We start from the raw sequence: 21,324 nt of genomic DNA, 5'->3' as shown, positions 1-21,324 counted from the left end.
CAGTAGATTAAATATATGGAGCATTTTCTATAAATGCAAGAAATATTAAATACGGCCAGCAGGAAACACCTACGTACAATCACATTATTGTCTAATGGTACTCACAAGGTTTCTCTTACATAAAACATTTCTACTGCCTCCCGATGTATCAACATACCCAACGTGACGCGCTGCGTGCGCGCTCCCGCTTCAGAAACTCGCGACATCGACACGTGACGACAACACGAGCAGGTGGGAGGGGCCTGTCGGTCACATGACGCGCGTGTTGTCAATGGGATCCGATGGGCCGGTGAAAATGGCGTGTTGTGGGAGCTGTCTGTGCTGCCAGTGCTGCTGCAGGGAAGGCGAGACGCGGACCCCCGAGGAACTGGTACAGTGGGCCGAACGAGCGGTTGACTCGCAGAACTTTAAGATGATGGCTATGTTCACCTTTTATACGTTAATGTTATTGGATTTTTTGAAATTCAGTTAGCACGAAGCTAGGTCCGTGGTTCCGAAAACTCCACCCTGCATTGCTAGGTAGCCAGCTAGCAATCTGATTATTTTAAGTTGCCAGTTGCTCATTTTCCTCATAAATGATTTGATGTGAAATGTTATATCGTGCGGACACGGCGTTTCTTAGTCGTTTTGTTACAGCAAAAAGTACAACCTGAATCGCTGGTTTCACAATACAGGGGAACTGCATTGTTTGCAGTGAAATAAATGCAGAGTAAATGTTTTTTCTTTCCCAGTGCCACCTCCACAGGATTTTAAAAGCTAGCAATGTACTGAAAGGAAGAGGTAGCGCACATCGAAATAACGGGTGATTCCACGTTAAGTATGACTTCCATAGTGAAACATGAGTCATGCAACAGCAAGCTAGGTGGCAGATGCCATGCTTTGTTTGGCAGTATTACTGTGGGGCTGGCCATCGCGATCCCTGGCGCTAAATAGGTCTGATCCGTTGAGACTTCATTATAATTGGTATTATTTCAGTATTGAAGACCGTTATCTGCAGAACCAGACAACGACTTCATTATAGCTTAATTGTTATAGTATTCATGAACGGAATGTGGTGCAACTTTTGGTCCATGTTTGTTGGCTTGTGGCTGCACGTTCTGTGGATGATTCAGAACCAGAAGGTTTCCCAATACAACCACACTAAAGCAAGAAACTTGAACCACATCTAAAATTATTAAATAAGCTATTATGCCATAATATAATGCTCTCTTTTTTCATTCAAATATGCTGTGATGCCAGACAATTCTTGGGGAGACACGCGAAGATGAAGATGAGATCCTTCCACGGAAAGATTATGAGGTAAAATAAATAAATATATATATATATAATATATATATAATTATATATTCTGTGGTGGGTCCAAAGTACATGCATGTTAACTATTTCCCAGTCATGAGATGTTTTGGAAACAACACATCCTTTTGCATAATTGGGTAATAAAATGCTGACTTTGAGCTTGTTCTCCTGCGGCAGAGCTTGGACTATGACAGGTGCATCAATGAACCGTATGTCGACGTCCTGGAGGGCATTGATAATAAGGTAGCATAATAATACATTTTCATTGACCGCCCTATAAGTAGGAAGTGGCAATAAACAGATTTTACTTTCGTTGATGATAGTAAACTTGCACTAGAAACCTTTATGTTTGGTAATGTGCAATGTACATTAATTAAATGGTAAAAATGTATGTTAGTTGTTATAATGGTTAATATCAAGGGCTAAGTGGAGTGGGTCTTCCCTACTGTTATAAAAGTCTTTACACTCAGCTTGCATCCAGCATTCATTGGGGCATCTACAATAACTGCCAAAACATGCGTCCTACTGCTCACACTTAGAAGGAAAGCTTGAATAATCTTCATATGTTACATTTATGAGTCACTTCAGTTTTCTGTTTGTTTTTTTGAGTTGAGTTTAGGACTCTGAGCGACTTGGCACAGCTTTGGGAAACTTAATTACCCTTTGGCAAAACACATGTCAAATTGTTACGTTGACTCTTCTTAACATCATTAATTTTATTGTCCTGTATTGAGCAACATTGTATGCATTATGATTATATTGCATTATGTTTTAGCCAAGAAAGTAACTTTTTTTTATTTTTTTTTACTGGTTTTTACTTAAAAAATAGAAAGCAAAGAAGTATGAAGCTGTGAAGTGGATGTTGGTGTTTGTAATAGGAGTTTCCATCGGCATGGTAAGTCCATGAGTCAGAGTTTATTACTATGGAAAGGTTATGCATTTTTAACTCCTGTGCTGCCTGCGGGCAGCTGGAATGTGTGACTTTGAAAGAGGAAACTGTGAGCCCTTGTTTGGTTCTTTTCAGGTTGGCCTTTTTGTGGACTTCTTCGTCAGACTGTTCACTCAGCTGAAGTTTAGTTTGGTTGGAAGATGTATCCTTTGTAAATGACGTAATCGCTTCCACCCAGCTAGCAATTAGATTTCACAAGGTCCTCGTGCCGATCCTGTAATTGCAGCCTTCCTTCTCTGTTTATGTGAGCCTTGCTTGTGCAGGTCCACAGGCTGGTCGTCCCCTTGCTCTGTCCCGCCTTGACTCGCTTGTCTAAGCTGTGGAGGAGTGCAGTGAGAGAGGCTGCCTGGCTCTTTCTCTGCTGGAGCTGCTGGCCTTCAACATGGCCTTCGTCTTCATCGCCAGCATGTTTGTACTCATCGAGGTACGGCGTCGCAGCCAAACCCTTCCCGCATTCAACCTGCGCTTAATGTTCTCTCCCAGTGAAAATAATTTTAATTTTAGAAAATCATTCGGGTTTTTTGGATTGCCACCTGTGATTGAGTTTTGACGGTGTTGAGGGTGTTTGCCCCGTACATTCATCCACGTTGACCTGCAGCTCATGCTTCTGCATCTCCCTTCATAGCCCATAGCAGTCGGTTCTGGCATCCCAGAGATCAAGAGCTACCTGAACGGGGTGAAGATTCCTGGCATCGTCCGTCTCCGCACGTTCCTCTGCAAGGCCCTCGGTGTTCTGTTCGCAGTGGCTGGAGGTATCTCACCGTTTTTTGGACTTTGACCACGGATCGAAGTAAACCCACGTTTGATCTCCGCCTCGTTCCATGAGTCGGCCAAATTAAACATTCCCCACAACAATAATACAGAGCTGAAAACTAGTTCATTGCTCAAGTGATAGATGGACTTCAGTTGTGTAGGTTTGCGGTGTTATGTATTTACGGCATGTCCCTCCGTGGAAGGCAGTGAACTGAGATATAATGTTCCTCAGATCTGTTCTTGTGGTTTTGTACAGTGCGGTCCTTACACTCTGTTCATTAGCTAAGGGGTCATCAGTATAGCTCAGAGGTGGTCGGGGTTAATGCTGGCAGGGTACATGTTCACTGCTATCATTGGGGGCTGTTTTGAGATCACTGTCATGGCCGAAAGTGTCCCAGCCATGCTGCTCCACCTCTCTCAGATTATAGCTGAGTCCTCTTGTTCCCAGGTCTCTTTGTGGGGAAGGAGGGACCGATGATACACAGCGGAGCCATTGTTGGTGCTGGGCTTCCTCAGGTACACCAATCGTTCACTGGTCAGTGAGCCCTGGTCATGTGACAAGCGATGGTCACGTGATAGAAGTGCTGAGATATAAACAAACTTCGACTGTACTGGGAATGTTTGACAGTTTACTGTAGTCTCATGTTACCATGCTGAAGTATAATACCATTGTAATTTTACATTGTGCTTTCTACGGTATCGGTCAACTCATTTTTTTTGGTCTTTATTTGAACTTCGTGCATTTTCTAGTTTCAGAGCATCACATTCCGGAAGATCCACCTTAACTTCCCCTATTTCCGTAGCGACAGGTGAGCTCCTCCCGCTTCCCAGAATCCTCGCTAGCCATACCTCTGCTGACTGTCTGAACGTGTGTCAGACATCGATGGAGAAGGGCTGCACCCACTGACGGGGGAGGGGGCTTCCGTGCGTGTCACTGCAGGATCAAAAAATAGCAGCATGGTCACAATCTGAACTTTTAGTCATAACGTTGCAAGAAATTTGAGAATCATTGTGCAGCATACAGTCAGACTGCTCAGTCAGCGGTTTTTAAGGGAAAATTCTTCTGTAGCTCATTTTATGTAAAGTGACTTACACGGCAGTTTCAACTATTTGCCGACTTATCTGCCCAGATACTGTTGTTGTCATTATTAATATTCCATCTATCCCTTTTTCCGTAATCCTTTGTCTGGTGCAGGGTTCCTGGCTCCTACCCTAGAGTTCCTGAGGATTGTCCTTATTTTGACAAGTTTTTCATGATAAAGACCAAAGCAGCTGCACCCTGCTGGCAGAACTGGAAAGTTCAGGTCCAGAGAGTACAAATGCAGACCAAGGTTTTTTTTTCAACCAACCAGTTGAGTACTCTGTGACTGTGACTCTTTATACTCAACTGGTTGGTTGAAACAAAATCTCGGTCTGGATTTGTACTCTCTGGACCTGAAATCTCCAGCTCTGCCTCCTGGTCAGAAGTGTAGGTCTTCAACCTCCGCGTTCCTGTTTTCCTGAAAAATGGCAGGAACGGCAGACGGTTGCCATGTGACTGTGGGTTGAAGCCTCTGCTGCGTCACCGAATGGTGTCACGTGTGTGAGTTTGTCCTTGTGTGGCGTCGCAGAGACAAGCGGGACTTCGTGTCTGCGGGGGCAGCGGCAGGCGTGGCGGCTGCCTTCGGGGCCCCCATCGGGGGGACGCTCTTCAGCCTGGAGGAGGGCTCCTCTTTCTGGAACCAGGCCCTCACCTGGAAAGTGGTGAGACCGCGGAGCTGAGCCCATCTGCCGCTCTGTCTGACAGGCCAGCAGGGGTCGCTGTGGCCTGGAAAGGCATTTCTGAACTGAACTGTCTGTTAAGCATGTTTAATAAATGCCGAAGATGCACTTTTGTAAATGAACAAATACTGAACGTTTACTGGACAGACTGTCATAATATTAATATCATGGGCATAGATATAGATGGTAAAATGGTTAACGGTTGTGCTTTGTAGAATCCTCATATCATAGTATTTCATAGTATATTTGTTGCAGTAAATGCATGTTTGTTCATATGCCCTGGGCAGGAATACAGGGCTCTGCACCATTACGCCTCTCAGGTCTGGTTTGGGAACAATTATCCCAAATCGACAGTTTATTCTTTGATTGGGGTGTGGCATTTGAAGAGAGCTGTGCTGTTACCTCAAATATAGATTATCTGGTGGCACAAGGGTCCAACGTTGACGCCCCTGTCCCCCGTCCCTCTCCTCCTCCTGCTGCACAGCTCTTCTGCTCCATGTCGGCCACTTTCACCCTCAACTTTTTCCGCTCGGGAATCAACTACAACAAGTGGGGCTCCTTCCAACTGCCTGGCCTGCTCAACTTCGGCGAGTTCAGGGTGAGGCACTCGCGTGTAATTACAGCCTGAGGTGCTTCCCCACTGGTGTTCCCCGATGAAGTCCTTTCCCAACTGGAAAGGTGGCTCAGAACCATACACTCATCAGCGGTTATATGTCATAGCTTGCGAGTAATTTTCCTCTCCACTCTGATCCATCTCCACTGTATTAGGGCAAGATCTTTATGTTTACTTGTGTCTTTGTCAAAGGCAAAAGTGTACAGATTTCCTGGGATTTGATTCAGAGTTGCTGTGCTGTTTTGCTCTTTAGGAGAGCTGGATTCTCTGCTGGTTGCAAATAATCTAGCACACTTGCGTGTGACACACTCTCTCTCTCTCTCTCTCTCTCTCTCTCTCTCTCTCTCTCTCTCTCTCTCTCTCTCTCTCTCTCTCAGTGTCTGAATGGGGACAAGAGTTGCCACTTGTGGACAGCAGTGGACCTGGCATTCTTTGTGATCATGGGTATCGTGGGTGGCCTCTTGGGGGCGCTCTTCAATTGCATGAACAAGAGGCTGGCCAAGTACCGCATGAGGAATGTGCACCCCAAGGCTAAGTTCATCAGGTACTGCCAAATCCTTTTCACCCTTATCTCCAGCATCTACTACTGCATTCATAAGTGGCAGCTACTTTATCATTAGCTTTGTGCTAACGTGGCTACTTGTCACCGTAATCCAACAGTGCGTGAATTTTTTCCATACGTATTCCAGGAAGTCCAAGGGACCCTCAGCATGTGAGGCCATTGGTCAGTGTTTCCCAGTCTGGTCCTCAGGGACCCACAGACAGTCTGTGACTCTGGCAGGGAGCTGGGAGGGAGCAAAATCGTGGACCGACTGTGGGCCCCCGAGGACCGGATTGGGAAACACTGCCATATACGATGCATAGTTTAGCAACCCTAGTTTACTCAACCATATGTTTTTGGGAAAACCTTGTGGAAATGAGAACATGCAACCACACACGATGCAGGGGCCACCGGAGTGTTCCAGAAAACATTTCATTAAAAATAGTGAACAGTGTGCTGTTTCATATTTTGATTCTATCTGCAAAAACAGCTGTGTGTGTGTGTGTGTGTGTGTGTGTGTGAGAGAGAGAGAGTGATTTGTTTTGTTTTTTGTTTTACTGTACAGGTTAATATATAAATAACATTTCATCCATTAAAATTTTAAGGAGGTGAAACTGCAGAATGAGCAATGTCTCCGTTCGGCTAACTCACTGTGTTTCCCTCCCTTGCCCCCCCCCCCTCCGGGCCATTATCTGCTGTCAGGGTGCTGGAGAGTCTGCTCATCTCCTTGGTAACGACAGTGGTGATATTCGTGGCCTCCATGACTCTGGGAGAGTGCCGTGACCTCTTGCCTCCAACATCCAACAACACCACCACTCTGGTAAGTCCCCTCCGCCTTCAGTGTGCTGTGTGTTCTTTGGGGGGTGGCGGGGGGTTAAATCGGTGGCTAAAGCGAGAATCTGCAGGTGTCTGGGAACGAGAACGTCAGCTCCACCGTGAAGCAGTTCTTCTGCCCGAATAAGACGTACAACGACATGGCTACGCTCTTCTTTAACCCCCAAGAGGTGGCCATCAACCAACTGTTCCACCAAGACGGTGAGCTGATGTCTCGGGCTTGCACACCTTGAGAATCGCAGCCCTCTGGGGCTCTGATACACCTTTACACCCTGCACCAGATGCACACCTACCATTCTGGTTTATCTGAAGCGACCCGCACTCTACACGGAATACACTGCCTGTAATCCGTCATCTGCTCCATAATCTTCATCTGCTGATCACAGTGTCTTAAGTACCAGCAGTTGCTCCGCCGGAAACCTTGTAACTTGATCTTGCAAGTTGCATGAATCGACAGGCCGTCATTCACACTCCAGAGCTTCCCCAGCCTTCGGCTCCCACGTCCGTCCTGCTTCCCGCTAATTGCCAACTAAGTACTGGACTGCGGCTGTTTTAGGTGAAATATTCACAGCAGCAGAGCCACACCTCCGGGCGTGACACGTGCTCCTGACCTCCAGCCGCCATCGGCTCTCTTGCAGGTACCTTCAGTCCGGTGACTCTGACCATCTTCTTCGTGCTCTACTTCCTGCTGGCCTGCTGGACGTACGGAGTCTCCGTTCCCAGCGGCCTTTTCGTTCCCTCCCTGCTCTGTGGTGCGGCCTTCGGCCGTCTGGTGGCCAACGTCCTCAAAATGTAAGCCTGGGGTCACTACTCTAGAATCCATGTGCTTTGCACGCAGGGCATAGAAATTTGAATCTGAGTAGCACGGCTGTATGCCAGACTGGCCAAACTGAAAGGCAGGTCGTAAATCTTTATCTTGCTCTCGTGTGTGTAGCTTTGTGCTTACGGCCCTGACACAGGCAATAATCACCACTGAGTCACTTGTCTGATAACATCGATAATTAATAATATTGTCATATCGCCCAGGATTATATAGTGTAGAGCTCTATTCGGTAATACAGAATACATTCCAGAAATTCTTCCACGTAAGGCTCCCCTTGTCTTACTGTGAGTAAATACCGAGATTTTAAAAGCATCCTCCCTTTTACAAATTGTCAGTGTTGAAGCAGCCTCGCATTGTGCTTTGATCTCCTGGGCTGCAGGTTTTCTGTGTTACCTGCCTTCATCCTGGCCTGGTGCTGGTCCACTTCTACCTTTTTTTCTAATTTAGCTTTACAAGATGTTACACACTTTGACTGGTTGGTAATCCGCAAGTAACGAAAGTCGGCTGATCACATTCAGTGAAGAAGCTCCATCTTATTTAAACGCCATTTTTACCCCTGGAGTTTTTTTTTTCTCCCTCAAGTGCTCAGTTGTATTTCCTGGCCTGTAGGCACTTTCCCACAATGCACCGCTCCCTCCATTGTCCTTACCTGACCTGCTTTGCACTAATTCTTCCAACTGTCATCTTCTCTCTACCCCAGAAACATTGGCATGAACATATACTCGGGAACCTTCGCTCTGATTGGTGCGGCCGCCTTCCTGGGAGGCGTGGTCCGCATGACCATCAGCCTCACTGTAATTCTTATAGAATCAACCAATGAAATCACATATGGGCTGCCAATTATGATAACACTAATGGTAATGTATAATATGTTTTTTTTTTTTTTTTTTTCTCCGTACTTCCCAATTGGGCAATCATAAAAACCACTTTAGCATTTTATAAAATGAATTGCCAGATAATAGCTGTCAGTTGGATTGATTACAATTTTATTTTTTTTATTTTTTTTTTAATATTGAGCTGACGTTCATAAATTGAATGTGTTGTGCTTTAATGATTTTTTAAGCTGTAAGGCTTAAATATGGCAATTGGAAATGGCCCAGAATAATTGGTTTGTGAGGTTGTACTGTGTCACCAAAGGTACTAATGTCTGTTGTGCTGCAGCGAGGCTTCATTGAACTTTGCCGAAAGACTAGTTACTAAACTTATTTGCCAGCAAATTTTTGCAGACTTGAGGCTTTTTGCTTTGCAATCATCCAAATGTTTAGATTATTGCATGAAACTCCTTTCAGGTGGCAAAGTGGACCGGGGATTTCTTCAACAAGGGCATATATGACATCCACATTAAGCTGAAGGGCGTTCCTCTTCTGGAGTGGGAGACGGAGGCGGAGATGGACAAGTGAGTGATCCATCGAGAAGCTGCATTTGTGTCAGACCCAGCCCCGCCACCCAGAGAAAAATGGCTGAGTGCTGCCCTCGGTTTCAGGCTGACGGCCAGTGACATCATGGAGCCCAACCTGACCTATGTGTACCCACACACTCGCATCCAGTCCCTGGTGAGCATCCTGAGGACCACGGTGTACCACGCCTTCCCGGTGGTGACCGAGAACCGGGACAACGAGAAGGAGTTCATGAAAGGCAACATCCTCATCAGTAACAACATTCGGTTCAAGGTAAATGCCGCCCTCATCCACCATGTGGCACTAAAACTCTGTGTATGTGCCCTTGCTCTACAGAACTGTGGTGCCAGTATGACACTGTTAATCTGGCAACCCAACACCAGGGCCAGCAGAGAGGTGTGTGTGTGTGTGTGTGTGTGTGTGTGTGTGTGTGTGTGTGTGTGTGTGTGTGTGTGTGTGTGTGTGTGTGTGTGTGTGTGTGTGTGTGTGTGTGTGTGTGTGTGTGTGTGTGTGTCACTGTAGCTCGGAAATATCCCTTGCAAACAGGGCTCTAGCTATAGGCAGTCGCCTAGGGCCCCCAAATTATTTATATTGCGAAGGAACTGAAACATTTTTTTCTTTGTAGGGGGGCCTCCCAATTAACATTTTGCATAGGGCCCCAGAAAAGGTGGAGCCGGCCCTGCCTGCAAATATGTCAGCTTCTTGGAAAAACAGCTGTTTTTTTTGTGGGGGGGGGGTGGGAATAGGAGTTTTAAATTAAGGTGTGTACAGAGGCCAATACAAGATGAAGAGGTCATGCCCTCTGAGCAGGTCTCCATTGTCCCCTGAGCACCGCTGCAGGTATTTACATTTTGGAATTGTAAGTTTGTGTGTGCTTCATGATGACGGTGCATCTTGTGGTCCACCTTCAGAAGAGCAGCGTCCTGACCCGGGCCAGCGAGCAGCGCCGACGCTGCCAGTCCATGAAGTCGTACCCGTCCAGCGAGCTGCGGAATGTGTGCGATGAGCAGGAGGTTTCCCAGCCGGTCGGGGACGGACAGGACATGTTGGAGCAGATGCTGGAGAGGAGGTGGGGGCCGGCTGAGGGGGGGCACCAAACCATACGTTATAATTTTCTTCAATACACCATCAGCTGAAACCCTTCATAAATTCAGTTTGCTGAATCCGGGCTGGGAATTTTATCATGGTAATGCATAGCATTGATATTAATTCATAATTTGTGTCTTTGATGGAATTAATGCACGGAGCTCGTTGATATCCAAATGCGAGAGCAGTATGAGCAAAGATATTTTATCGAGACCTGCAACATTCCTTCCTGCTTGTAAACAGCGTGTGTTTAGTTTGCGACGTTACACAGAATCCCATAATTCAAAGCTGAAATCAAAACAATCATTTAGCATCTCATGGGGAAACTGATATAGCCTTTGTTTTAAAAATTTGTCGGACGATACATACTTAGGATAAAAATGTTAGAATTTTCTTTCTACCTTATAAAATAACCGTGTGAAATATTTTGTTATTAATTACACTTTCAGTGGTTGTCAAGCTTCTGTTTGTAGAGCCATTTTCCAAAACGTTTCAGTATTTTAATATTCCTTATTCGTTACTTTGCTGGCCTTCAGTCGGCAGAATAATCTAAAGATGAAGACATTGTATTGATGATGATGTTGTTGATGCTTTATTTGATATTTGCCCGAGTACATTACAATTCTTTTTTTTTTCCCTATATCCCATCATGCTCTTCTTTGAAACATGCACGCACACACAGTTGAGAGCGAAATGTGGCGTCCGAGTGCCGGAGTCGTGTCATTTATCTTGCTCCCCTGGAACATATTGTAGGGTTAAGGGCCTTGTTCTCAAGGGCCCAACGGTCATGTGACTGCAGGCCTGATCTCGAGTCCTATCAGATATTCACAGAGCAGCCTTAATATTTACAGCTTAATATTATATTTCCAACATAATTTAATATTTTATCCCTGACTCCTTTCTCGCAGGCACACGCCCTATCCCAGCCTGTACCCCATGGAGTCCCCCAGCGAGGACTGGACCATGGAGGAGCGTTTTCGGCCCCTGACCTTCCACGGCCTGATCCTGCGCTCGCAGCTGGTGACCCTGCTGATCCGCGGCGTGTGCTATGCCGAGAACCAGGCGGTCAGTGTCCCGCGAGGCTTCGCGGTTCCGCGGGCGGGATCGTCAGCATGCTGTCTGCCACGGACCACATGCTGGTGCCGATCCACCCCCCAGCTCACTCTGTTTGTGCTGAGATGTGTGTTATGCATTGAAGCTTGATTCAGCACCAAACAATCATTGCATGTTTGGGCAGTCAACGCAGGCCGGACTAGTATATTATTAACAGTGATAATAATATTGATAATTATTATAGTTATTACTATTATGTTTTTAAGGCAGTTGAACCATCTTAAATATTTGGAAACTGGGGCATGACTTAAGATTGGAATTTTAAAATTCTCATTCTGCAGTTCTGATATGAGGTGAGAGTTTCAGCGAGCGGTTTTTGGAGGTATCACTCAAATTACGCTTAGCGAACAGAACTCGAATGTCATTCCCTCGCTTCTGCAGAGTGCCGCGCAGCCGCGCCTGTCCTACTCGGAGATGACGGAGGATTACCCTCGCTTCCCTGACATCCACGACCTGGACCTCACCTTGCTGAACCCGCGCATGATTGTGGTGCGTCTCTGCCTGGAACTGCTGGTGAATGTGATGTTGAGGCCCAGAGAGTCGCCTGATGTTGGTGTTTTTGATTCACGCTCTCAGGATGTCACACCCTACATGAACCCAAGCCCCTACACGGTCTCCCCAAACACCCACGTGTCTCAGGTGTTCAACCTCTTCAGGACTATGGGACTCCGCCATCTCCCCGTGGTCAATGCTGTTGGAGAGGTACTCTACAAATTTCACAGACTCCTACAGATGCAGCAGCTTTGAATGTGACTGTCATCATATGTCTGTAGGTATGCATAAGAATGACTACATAGCAGCCTGCATTAGACCTGGATATTGCCATCTAGTCCACGATATGAAACTCTTCAGAATATCCAGTAACGTGATTTAATCCATCACAATTCGTCATGGTATTTTCATTGTATCCTGATGGATAAGCACTCCGATATTGAAATAATGGGTCTATTTAAATTTAAAATAGGCCAAATTTCCAGCCATGAATAGCCCTTAACTACCCAGGGTAAGTCAGTATCTTGTATAAAGTTGTTGCAGACGTCACTTCCCAGCTGTATAAAGTTAATGGCGAAAGGGGGGAAAAAAGTATGGAATTAAATGTTTGACTTGACAGCAGCATTTCAGAGGTAGAAATCTCACTGCATTCTTGCATCGCAGTGCATTTAGCATAGGCTACATAAACCGCATTTAAAAAATTTTTAGCGAAACAAAATGAAAAAATATGAAACATTCAACTCTACCATCGTTAAACGGTACTGCAGTAAATGAATAAATTGATGCGAAGGTTCAAAATGCCGATGAAAAATCGTGACACTGAATTGCAGTGCTATTGCAGTATTGATACAGCTATAGTTTGCATCACACTATTTGTATTGTTGTTACAATGTATTTCCTCCTCTGTATATGACCTCTGAACTCCACCTGTTATTAATTCCTAGCTACAGCCGTATTCCCTTTTAGCCAGTCAGTCGCCGCAGTGCTGTCAGCAGTTCCCTCATCATCCCTGACGCCCCCACCCCCCCTTCATTCCTGCCTCCACCTCGAGCTTCCCGTTCTGCTGTCGGTTCCCTTTCAGATCGTGGGAATTATCACGCGGCACAACCTGACACAGGAGTTCCTGATGGCCAAGCTGCGACAGCACTACATCACCATCTAGCCGGCGCCGCTCGTCTCCACCAGCCCGTCAGGAACTGCCCCGCCGCGGAACCAAGAGGTATCCAGAACCACCCTCCAGAACCACGGTCATTCCTGCCCCGCCCAGAGCTCCTGCGGCAGACGGCGATGCTTTGTCCGCACTGTCTGAGGGATTTTAGGGACGGGGGCCCGCCGGATGGTCCCTGTTGGCTCTCCTTGTTCTTAGACCCGCGCCGTTTGCTTCCCTCTGCCCAGACCTGCGGAGTGCTTGCACCGATCTCCCATTGCTTGTGGCCTCCATGATTTACCATCAGCGCTTTGCAGCATTAGAACTTTTGCCACCTTTTATTCCATTTTACTGCTTTTTAAGTATTTGCACTAGAACAGTTTTAGCTAATAGCATTCCGAATCGGGGCCTATTCATATATGTGTTTTTTTTTCTTTGAGACCTCAGAGTACAAAATTAGAGTGTTTATTGGGACGGTTATGAATGGGTGATTGATTATTTGGTACAGGTAGCATATGGTGAGCAGGTATCGTGTTTAACAACGGTGTGTGTGCCGTAAATCGCCATTCCCGGGGCCGGGACAAATTTGTGTACCAGTCACCTGTTAGGACTGATCGATTCAAAGGAAGTGAATAATTTTTAAAGCTCCCTCCTCATGGAAAAAGGGGGAAATAGTATTAGCTAATAGTCAGTGCGTTTTCCTTTGGTTAACTCGCAGGAGGTACCTGGAATGTCGCCCTTCAGATGCACCGATAAGTGGCTGTAATGTAGTTCTTTGGAAATCCAGTCATGACTAGGAGAAAGTAACGCTAACATATCGGTGTGGGCAGTTTGGGCACCTGTATCGCGTCTGATATCCGCGGGACCATTTGCAGGATGTCGTGTACAGGCCCCCACATGACCTGACCACAGGTCAGTCACATAACGTCCATGCAGAGCACAGTGGGTGTCAGTCCGTCACAGGGGTCACGCAGAAGGGCAGCGGGCATCATGACACGATCACAAAGGACATGTGTAGGGGGCCAATTGGGACTGTACCACTAAGAGACACGGGGGGAATTTAGTCAGACCCTCTGACAGTGAGAAGAGGACATTTCAATTCTCCATTTTTTGTTACCGAGCCGTTTTCAGTGCATGTAACTTAAGCTGAATATATTTTTGTACTTTTATTTATTTTTTAATTTGATTGACAGTCATACTGTGAAATGCTTTTACATTGTTAATAATAGTAATATTCTGTATTGTCAAAACGAGATATAAAGCTCCAGTCACGTTAGGCAGTATAGCTGAAATAGTGAAACCCCCCCCCCCCCCCCATTCTCCACAGATCTGCAGGAACAATTTGTGTTGCAGTCTGAGTTGAGGTTGAGAGAATTTGTTCTTTGAGTAGTGCAAGCTAGGTAGATATTCTGCTAGATAACACTGTGAAATGCTATTGCTTGCCCTGGTCGATTTTAGCTTTCCATTATGGAGACGTGTGAATCCGCCCTGAGATTATTTTTCATTTATATCCGATCCTCTGGGACCCCCAGACGGTCCACATTTTTGCTCCCTCCCAATTCCCTACCGGGGTCTCTGAGGACCCGTTTGAGAAACACTTGTTTATATTCTATGCCTGCTTTCGGATCAGTATGAAACTGACGTGTAACCAGGGAGGAGGTGCCAAGACTGACGAGCCACACTTTGAATATTAATCCTGTAAAAAACAAACGAACAAAAAACATCTGTTTTCTCATGCTGCACTGAGAAGATTGTGCTGTGGGCATATCAGGCAGTCCAGGCAACACCTTGACACTAATTCGCACAAAGGCGTGCCGTCGCTAATGTGGTACAGGTCTCGTAGAGCCGGGGACGGGTTAGTCAGCCTGACGCAGGGCTCGCACGGCCGACCTACTGATGTGCTGAGGTACTGGGGTCAGGCGCTGTGCTTGGTCCTCTGATGTAACCGGAGAATGCCTGAAATTGCTAGTGCAGAAAGTTAGGTTCTGTGCCAGATTATTCATTATGAATAGTAATAATAATAATAATGATGCTTTTAATTGCTAAGCAGATGCTCTTTTCCAAAGCTTCTTGCAAAAATTAGTTGCTGTCTTATACATTTATACACACACACGACTGTTTTTACTGGAACGAGTTCAGATTTTGTACCCAGCCTGAGCGTACGACGGGAGGGTCCGCGTGGATCCCAACCGGCTTTTAGCTACGAGTCCAGGTTCCTCTCCAGCAGCCTGACCTTTGCCCTTTCACCCTTGCCCATTTTGAGCCGCGCCATCTTCCATTACACGACTGAGTCATGCCCGCGTTTCTCTTCCATGTGCCCGAATTACCCGGCGGGCCGCCTCCTCCCGTCTCAGCGTACCGTCGCATTATGGAGTCGCCGGCCGTGCGCCAGCCGCTATGCAATTAAACGGGTGTTTTGGCGTTCCGTCGCCTTGGCCCGGGACCCACCTGCTTCTGTCATCTCGCCTTCCTACCGAGCCCTAATTAGCCCCGATTCAGCCGTTTGCTCACTCCTGGCTGTGATTTGACGCATATTTCCATTTCTTTAAATACTTCATGAGGAGCATAAAACATAAAAAGTAACACGTTTGTTTACCGAGCTTTCAATTACTGTTCAACATTTACACTTAATAAATTAGGTAGTCATGAGTTAAATAATGCATAACTGTGTATTGTTTGGACTGCATATCCTCTGAAGTATGGGATTACCCTTTCAGCTCAGGACTGATGTTTTTGTCCGTTTGAGGAGCCTGATTGGACTAAATGAACACAAGGAAATTTATTGAGGAAATTTATTTATATAGTGTACAGCTTCAATCGTTTGATTGAGTTGCCCATAACTAGTTTGTTAGGTGTTTTGTATCCACTCTGTCAAGCTTGAATATTTGTTTTTATGGACTATGATGTTCAGTGGAATGAAACTGGAGAGATAGTGGCTTCCCTGTACCGGCGATTGGAAAGGCGGACTTAGCGATACTGGAAAACTGAAAGCGACAGGCGTGCAGTGTAAGTGATGGACCCCCACCTGCAGGAGGCAGATAGTCCATCCAGCCTGTCCGAACCACTCAGCTCATTTTACACATGGAGCTTTTTTTTCCTGGATAGGTTGTTTTGATAGGTTTCTGATTAAATTTCACATGGACCTGTTAAGCGGCATTGCTACATGGACCATGTTCTGGTCGTTCGTAGATGAAATGTGAGATCCCAACTCAGTCGAGGGAATCCCACTCATAATATTTTCTTCTCTGCTGTAGGGGGATCCCCGGGAATTGGTGTATTATTAGACGGCCACTCTGTCTCCATGATAAAATTAGAGCGCTAACATTCCGGGAATCTTATAGTGACACATTCGCACTGGGAGTCTGAGGGAAGCATGAGACGGAACGATGGTCTTTGTGAACGACATCACTGTGATGGACTTCAGGAAGGATGGGCACGCAGTGTCCGGAAGGTTCTGTCTTCTTTAGAATATGTGTGTCTGCAGAATCCCAGTTCAAAGGCCCAGTCCCGCGTCGTTCTGTTTTTAAAAGTCGTTTCAGGATGCCTACATGAAATTATTTTTGCACTTGCATTTTGTGAAAGGATTTTTTTTTTTTATGCATATTTGTGTAACAGTATAATTTATAATTTATTATCCATGATAAAACACAGGACAAATATGACTGAAGATTTGTTTGTTGCATTTTATTACATGTATACATAATTAATCACACAGTGCTTTGTGAAAACTGGTACCAGTGTTGATATGTTGTACGTTTAAATAATAATCAAATTTAATTCTCATTTAGTTTGTATTCCCCCTGTGTAGAAATTAGCTGTATAACATCAGAAGTTGCTTTTACATGAATGGATTTTTCTACTTTTTTTAACAGTGTTGTTTTCTTTAAAAGACTTATTTTTGTGTCATTGAATGTATTTAAGTACGCTTTTATAAAGTTGTATTTTTATGCCAGAGTATTGTATGAGGACGATGAGGATGATGACCTTATGCGACTTTGGTGTCCTCCTCTGTTGTAATTTAAATGTTCCAGTTGGTATCACGTATGCCTGTAAACCCATGAACTCAAAATGAACTCTTTTGTTATTTTGTTTCTCGGCTAACCTTCGGTTGCTTTGCGGTTGTCATTTTATTAGGAAGTTTGGCAATTTAACCTGGTTGCTCTTCTGTCGTCTGTCTGCCGCCGCACCTCCTCTTTCGCCCGTCCTGGCTCTCCAAGCCCAGCTTCACAGGTTCAGTCCTGCCCGGCGTAGCGCCGCGCCGATAATTACCGCCTCGCTGACATTTGAGATGCCTGCTGAGGTGACCTGCCACCCAAATCATTACCTAAGTGCGGTTAAAAGCTGGGAACGAGCAGAAAGCCACAATGTCTCTGCAGGTCGGCTACCCCTGCTCTGCGATTGGCTGAGCTCACTGGAGGCGGTAATGTTGAGGCAGCAGTGTGGCACTCTGCAGGGGTAACTACAGGTCACCAAGAGCTCTGATCATGTGACTCTTACAGGTATTTTTGCAAAAACAGTGGCCAGGTATCTTATTCCACTACTTTATCAGTGCTAACTTTAGGAAGTATATTCCTTCATTTTAGTAACCTTAACAGTATTCTTAGTGTGTGCCCTTTGACGTATAGACTGTCGGATTAATGTTTGTCTTTCAAGTGTGGGTGTGGGATTTTTTATATAAATACTTGGTTGCCAGTATCCACTCCCCCCCCCCCCCCCCCTTGATCAAATAAAATTAAGTTAAACACTATATGGTTTCTCTGGTGTCTTCATATGTCACAGGCTGTGATAGAAAATTTTCTATATTCTTTGTTGCGGTTCGAGTAAAATTTGATGAATTTCATTATCGTCGTATGACTGGAAATACGCACATCCCAGCTAAGAAAGCGAAAGGTGATCATCAAACACCCGGCTGATCAGTGTGGACTGACGCTGCTTCGGTAAAAAGGTGTCCGGCCCGCGGATAATGAGCTGGGAATCAGCCTGACTGGTTGGCGTCCTTTGCTGCATTGCAGAGAAAGGAAACCCGACTCTGCTTGGAGGGTTAAAGGGGGAAGGGAGTCATGTGATGTGATGGTGTTTGCTGATATTGTGTGTGTGACAGATGCGAGCCCCCTGTGTGTACCGTCTGCAAGTGACAGACCATAAGTCACACCAACAACCTGCCAGAGGGAGGAAGGGATGGAGGGAGCAGCCAGGCACTCGTCCGCGAGACCCAGGCATCCCTCGTTCGCTCTGATTAGGCAACACAAGCAGAGCAGTGCCTACCAACCTGTATCAATTGTATTTATTCATTTGGAGGGTGACGGGGCGTAATCTGAGGCCCTGGCGTGAACAAAGAATTACGTCTCTGAACGAAAGTGCCTTTAGATACAAGTACTTTTTTTTATTTATCTGCACTGATATGTTTCCATGATGTGGGCGTGCTGAGCAGCAGCCCACACATATTCTGCATACAAAGGAGAGGGGTGTGGCTGTATTACTCTTCTCTGATGGTTAATATCAGGAGTGCCCTAATAACATTTGGAGCAGGTGCTGACGGTCTCCCGTAATAAGCTTCTGCTGCTGTGTCCGTCAGCTGTGTGCAGCTGGGACAGCCAGCCGTAAAAAAAAGAAATTAAAAAACGACAGAGGTACCTACAGATTGTCCCTCTGTCATATGACACCATCTTTAGGTAGCAGCTAATGTACATCTATATTTAAAGTTAACCTTTGACGCCTAATTACGGCTTACGATGGTTTAACATCCGGATATACTAATCCTCACCAATCAGCTTTGGATCCATGTTTTCACAAAGGATGAGGTCTGGAGTTTAAAACCGGTAAAACGTTTTGTTTCTTGGCTGTCGCTGATAGCAGTGATGAACAATATATTTAAGTCAAAAAAATATATTTTTTCAGAAGTATGTAGGTATGGAAAAAGTGTCCCGGAGGCGTTCCGAAGCTTCTATCCTAAAAGAAAAAGAAAAATTGCAAAATTTACTCAAGTCATTATCTGTAAAGGATTCGTTTGAATACATTGAATTTTAATGCTCTTTGAAGTTTGCACCTGTCAAATGCGGTACAGGAGCTGAGCCGATGAGAGTGCACAGTGCCGTAGCCTTGAGGAGAGCATACCTCGCTTTGGACTACAGCCCAGGCCGCTAGAGGTCCCGATCCGGTCGATCCGTCCTCCGAAGCAGGCAGACTTGCTTCGGGTCGACATGAGCAGGTCCTGCAACAGGTTCCTCTGGGCCCGGAAAGCATCCTCTGGGGTTGTCCCTTGAGACGCTTTGTCCCTGGTCCACTCCGGGCCAGTTGGGCTCTGCTCAGGGTCCAGCCTGCCATCCTGGTAATCGGATGCCCCTTCAGCAGCCTCCTCGCCAGCCAGAGTCTCCTCGAACTGCTCCAGCAGATTCTATTGGGGAGTATCATGTACCATCACATGCTCCAAATCCTAGCCCAGGTCTTCACCTTAGCTTTTTGCTGGATAGACGTTTTATAGGAGTCTCCCTGAACAGCTTGGGGTCAAGATCATTTTGCAGTTTTCTTTCAACTGTCTCTGGGTCACATGTCTTTTATTTATGGAAACATTTTCTATTACGTACACTATGACAAGCGCAATTGAAAGCGTATGAAACAACAAATCACATTTAATTGATTGATAGAGCTTAACGGCGCTGTTTTCTCAACCTGTCTTCTCCATTCCATGCTTGTTTTCTGTCACCGTTAAGAGGAAGCACCTGAATCTCCGGAATAGTTTTTAAGCCCCTGAACTGCGCTGTCAATTTCAGTTTTGTGCATGTGTTTTCAGAAACATTTCAGCATTTCTAGATGTGAAACAGCATCAGTAGTTTTCAGTGACAGCAGGTCTGAAATCCAGAGCGTTTTCCATACTTTCGATCGTAGATATTTTCATTCAAAACAAGTAACTTCCCAGCCACATGTAATAACTACCGGTACAAAGGCAGCTACTGAGGCTTTGAAGTTCATTCATCTGTGTCACTGTGAGTCCCGGAGTGAGGCTACGTTACCGAATCAATTTTTAAACGTTAATACAAATAAATGTACAGATTTAAAGTGATTTATAATATTGATTTTGTTTTAACTGCAGTTAAATGCAGATGGGTTTACGATGTCAGTTAATACTTTTTAGAACGTTGAAAAATATTTTTTTTTTTTTGACTTTGTAGATTTTTTATTTTTTTTGTCTTCAGCCTACAGACGTTCAGTTTAATAGCCCCATGGGTCATTTATGCTTTGTGCACTGATGTCTAAGAATCGAGATCTCCAAAGATCAGCTCTTTCGAAAACTCAGTTGTAAGAGATTGAACCCAACCTTAAAAATAATTCACGAGAATAACATTAAATGTTCAGTCCCACGCTTCTTGCGTTTTTCATGGAGGTTTAGCCTCAAATAGAGGCCTAATATTTGTTCATGATGAAGTGGATTAAGAAGTTAAACATTAGAAAACTCAATGATACAGGTAAGGCGAAAGATCGTCGTGCAATGCTTCCAAAGCGGGGAAGGTTGCTTTCCGCAGTTCTAATTTTCTTTTGTCACTTTATAAACTTGCATTTTACAGTTCATTGTCCGTTGTATTATTTCTTGATCTAAAAGGCAAATAGTGTCAATTTTTTCTACTCATTCCTTAAAATCTGTAACATTTCACCATTACATTCAAACTGTTAACCCTATCATATAGGTTTATCTTTATCCAAATCAATTTTTCCTCATGAATCTTATTGTACTGCTGGAGTTAGTTACATTAAAAGCAGACACCTTCCATTATTAGCCACCAGCTGTTTGTCTGCTACAGTGTCTGTATGTTTCCTTTGTCCTGCATGATGAGCACAGCAACTTAATAAGACCTAAGTTACCCTTTGGCATTTGGATGGGTTTGAGTGAAGATTTTGTGTCTTCCCTTCCTATGACGTAAAGCTGATTAGTATAACCAAAGCAGTAATGCTTACCTTCAGTCTGGCCAGGTCGGCCGCCGCATAGGCCCTGCCCAACACGTGTCCGTTCACCAGCACCTGCTGACAGAGCAGAACAAGGATTCCGCATGCGATCATTATCCTCATTGTGTCTAAGCGTTTGGTCTTTTTTTCAGTTCCAAGACGTGTCCTTCTGGCTGCGAACTCTCAGCCCATCTTTTATAGGCCTCGCGCAGGACAGTCCGGTGTCCGCGACTCATTGCTGCATTATTTGGCTGAAGTGCATTCTAACACCTTCACATGATAAGCTGGTGAGAGATTTCCTTTTAAAGCGGCCGCATAGCCCCGGCTCCACTTGAACAGAAACGGTTCGCGGACTCGCCGGCAGTCTTGCAGACTGAGCTCAGACATGTGGCGTGGCGGCTGGAATGCGACCGATGCATGCATGTCTCATGTGACTTTTAAATGACCAGAAAAAGCCAACCGTGGTCATTTCAGATCTGGATAAAACATTTTATGTCGAGCCTAATAATTATCTCAGAGCTACTCAATATAAGTAGTGTACCGAGTGTTGCCTGTTTCAGGAAAAAAACAAACATCTGTAC

The 21,324-nt window shown here is 45.3% G+C and overlaps 2 protein-coding genes across 3 annotated transcripts; one reads left to right on the top strand and one right to left on the bottom strand.

The window, feature by feature from the left end:
- Window positions 1-249: 249 nt before the first annotated feature.
- clcn6 (chloride channel 6) lies at window positions 250-17,517 on the top strand. Of its 2 annotated transcripts, XM_049004811.1 has the most exons (23): window positions 250-370; window positions 1,240-1,299; window positions 1,474-1,539; window positions 2,126-2,191; window positions 2,321-2,387; window positions 2,563-2,669; window positions 2,871-2,997; window positions 3,447-3,514; window positions 3,749-3,807; window positions 4,609-4,741; window positions 5,244-5,357; window positions 5,750-5,916; window positions 6,616-6,733; window positions 6,819-6,948; window positions 7,386-7,539; window positions 8,271-8,427; window positions 8,860-8,966; window positions 9,054-9,240; window positions 9,879-10,036; window positions 10,962-11,118; window positions 11,548-11,655; window positions 11,743-11,868; window positions 12,740-17,517. In XM_049004811.1, the coding sequence occupies exons 1-23, from the start codon at window positions 254-256 to the stop codon at window positions 12,818-12,820; spliced, it is 2,634 nt and encodes an 877-aa protein (XP_048860768.1). In that variant the 5' UTR covers window positions 250-253; the 3' UTR covers window positions 12,821-17,517. The 2 variants fall into 2 exon arrangements, with proteins under 2 accessions (XP_048860768.1, XP_048860769.1); XM_049004812.1 differs by lacking the exons at window positions 9,879-10,036; window positions 10,962-11,118; window positions 11,548-11,655; window positions 11,743-11,868; window positions 12,740-17,517 and adding an exon at window positions 9,593-9,871.
- Window positions 17,518-18,163: 646 nt separating this feature from the next.
- Window positions 18,164-20,937, bottom strand: nppa (natriuretic peptide A). Its single transcript, XM_049004813.1, has 3 exons — window positions 20,756-20,937; window positions 18,920-19,199; window positions 18,164-18,754 (listed from the first exon to the last, which is right to left on the bottom strand). Exons 1-3 carry the CDS (start codon window positions 20,864-20,866, stop codon window positions 18,750-18,752), a joined length of 396 nt encoding a protein of 131 aa, XP_048860770.1. The 5' UTR covers window positions 20,867-20,937; the 3' UTR covers window positions 18,164-18,749.
- Between the last annotated feature and the right edge of the window lie 387 nt (window positions 20,938-21,324).

Source organism: Brienomyrus brachyistius, unplaced genomic scaffold (assembly GCF_023856365.1).
Source record: "Brienomyrus brachyistius isolate T26 unplaced genomic scaffold, BBRACH_0.4 scaffold120, whole genome shotgun sequence".
NCBI lineage: Eukaryota > Metazoa > Chordata > Actinopteri > Osteoglossiformes > Mormyridae > Brienomyrus > Brienomyrus brachyistius.
The sequence above is the reverse complement of the archived record's forward strand: the minus strand, read 5'-3'. Positions and strand labels throughout refer to the sequence as shown.

Bases quoted from the DNA above. Each gene is read 5' to 3' on its own strand.
- nppa (XM_049004813.1), bottom strand. From the start codon at position 20,866: ATGAGGATAATGATCGCATGCGGAATCCTTGTTCTGCTCTGTCAGCAG. The intron at 19,200-20,755 runs GTAAGCATTACT...ACTCCCCAATAG, and splicing joins CCGACCTGGCCAGACTGAAG to AATCTGCTGGAGCAGTTCGA.
- clcn6 (XM_049004811.1), top strand. From the start codon at position 254: ATGACGCGCGTGTTGTCAATGGGATCCGATGGGCCGGTGAAAATGGCG. The intron at 3,515-3,748 runs GTACACCAATCG...TGCATTTTCTAG, and splicing joins TTGGTGCTGGGCTTCCTCAG to TTTCAGAGCATCACATTCCG. The intron at 3,808-4,608 runs GTGAGCTCCTCC...GTGGCGTCGCAG, and splicing joins CCCTATTTCCGTAGCGACAG to AGACAAGCGGGACTTCGTGT.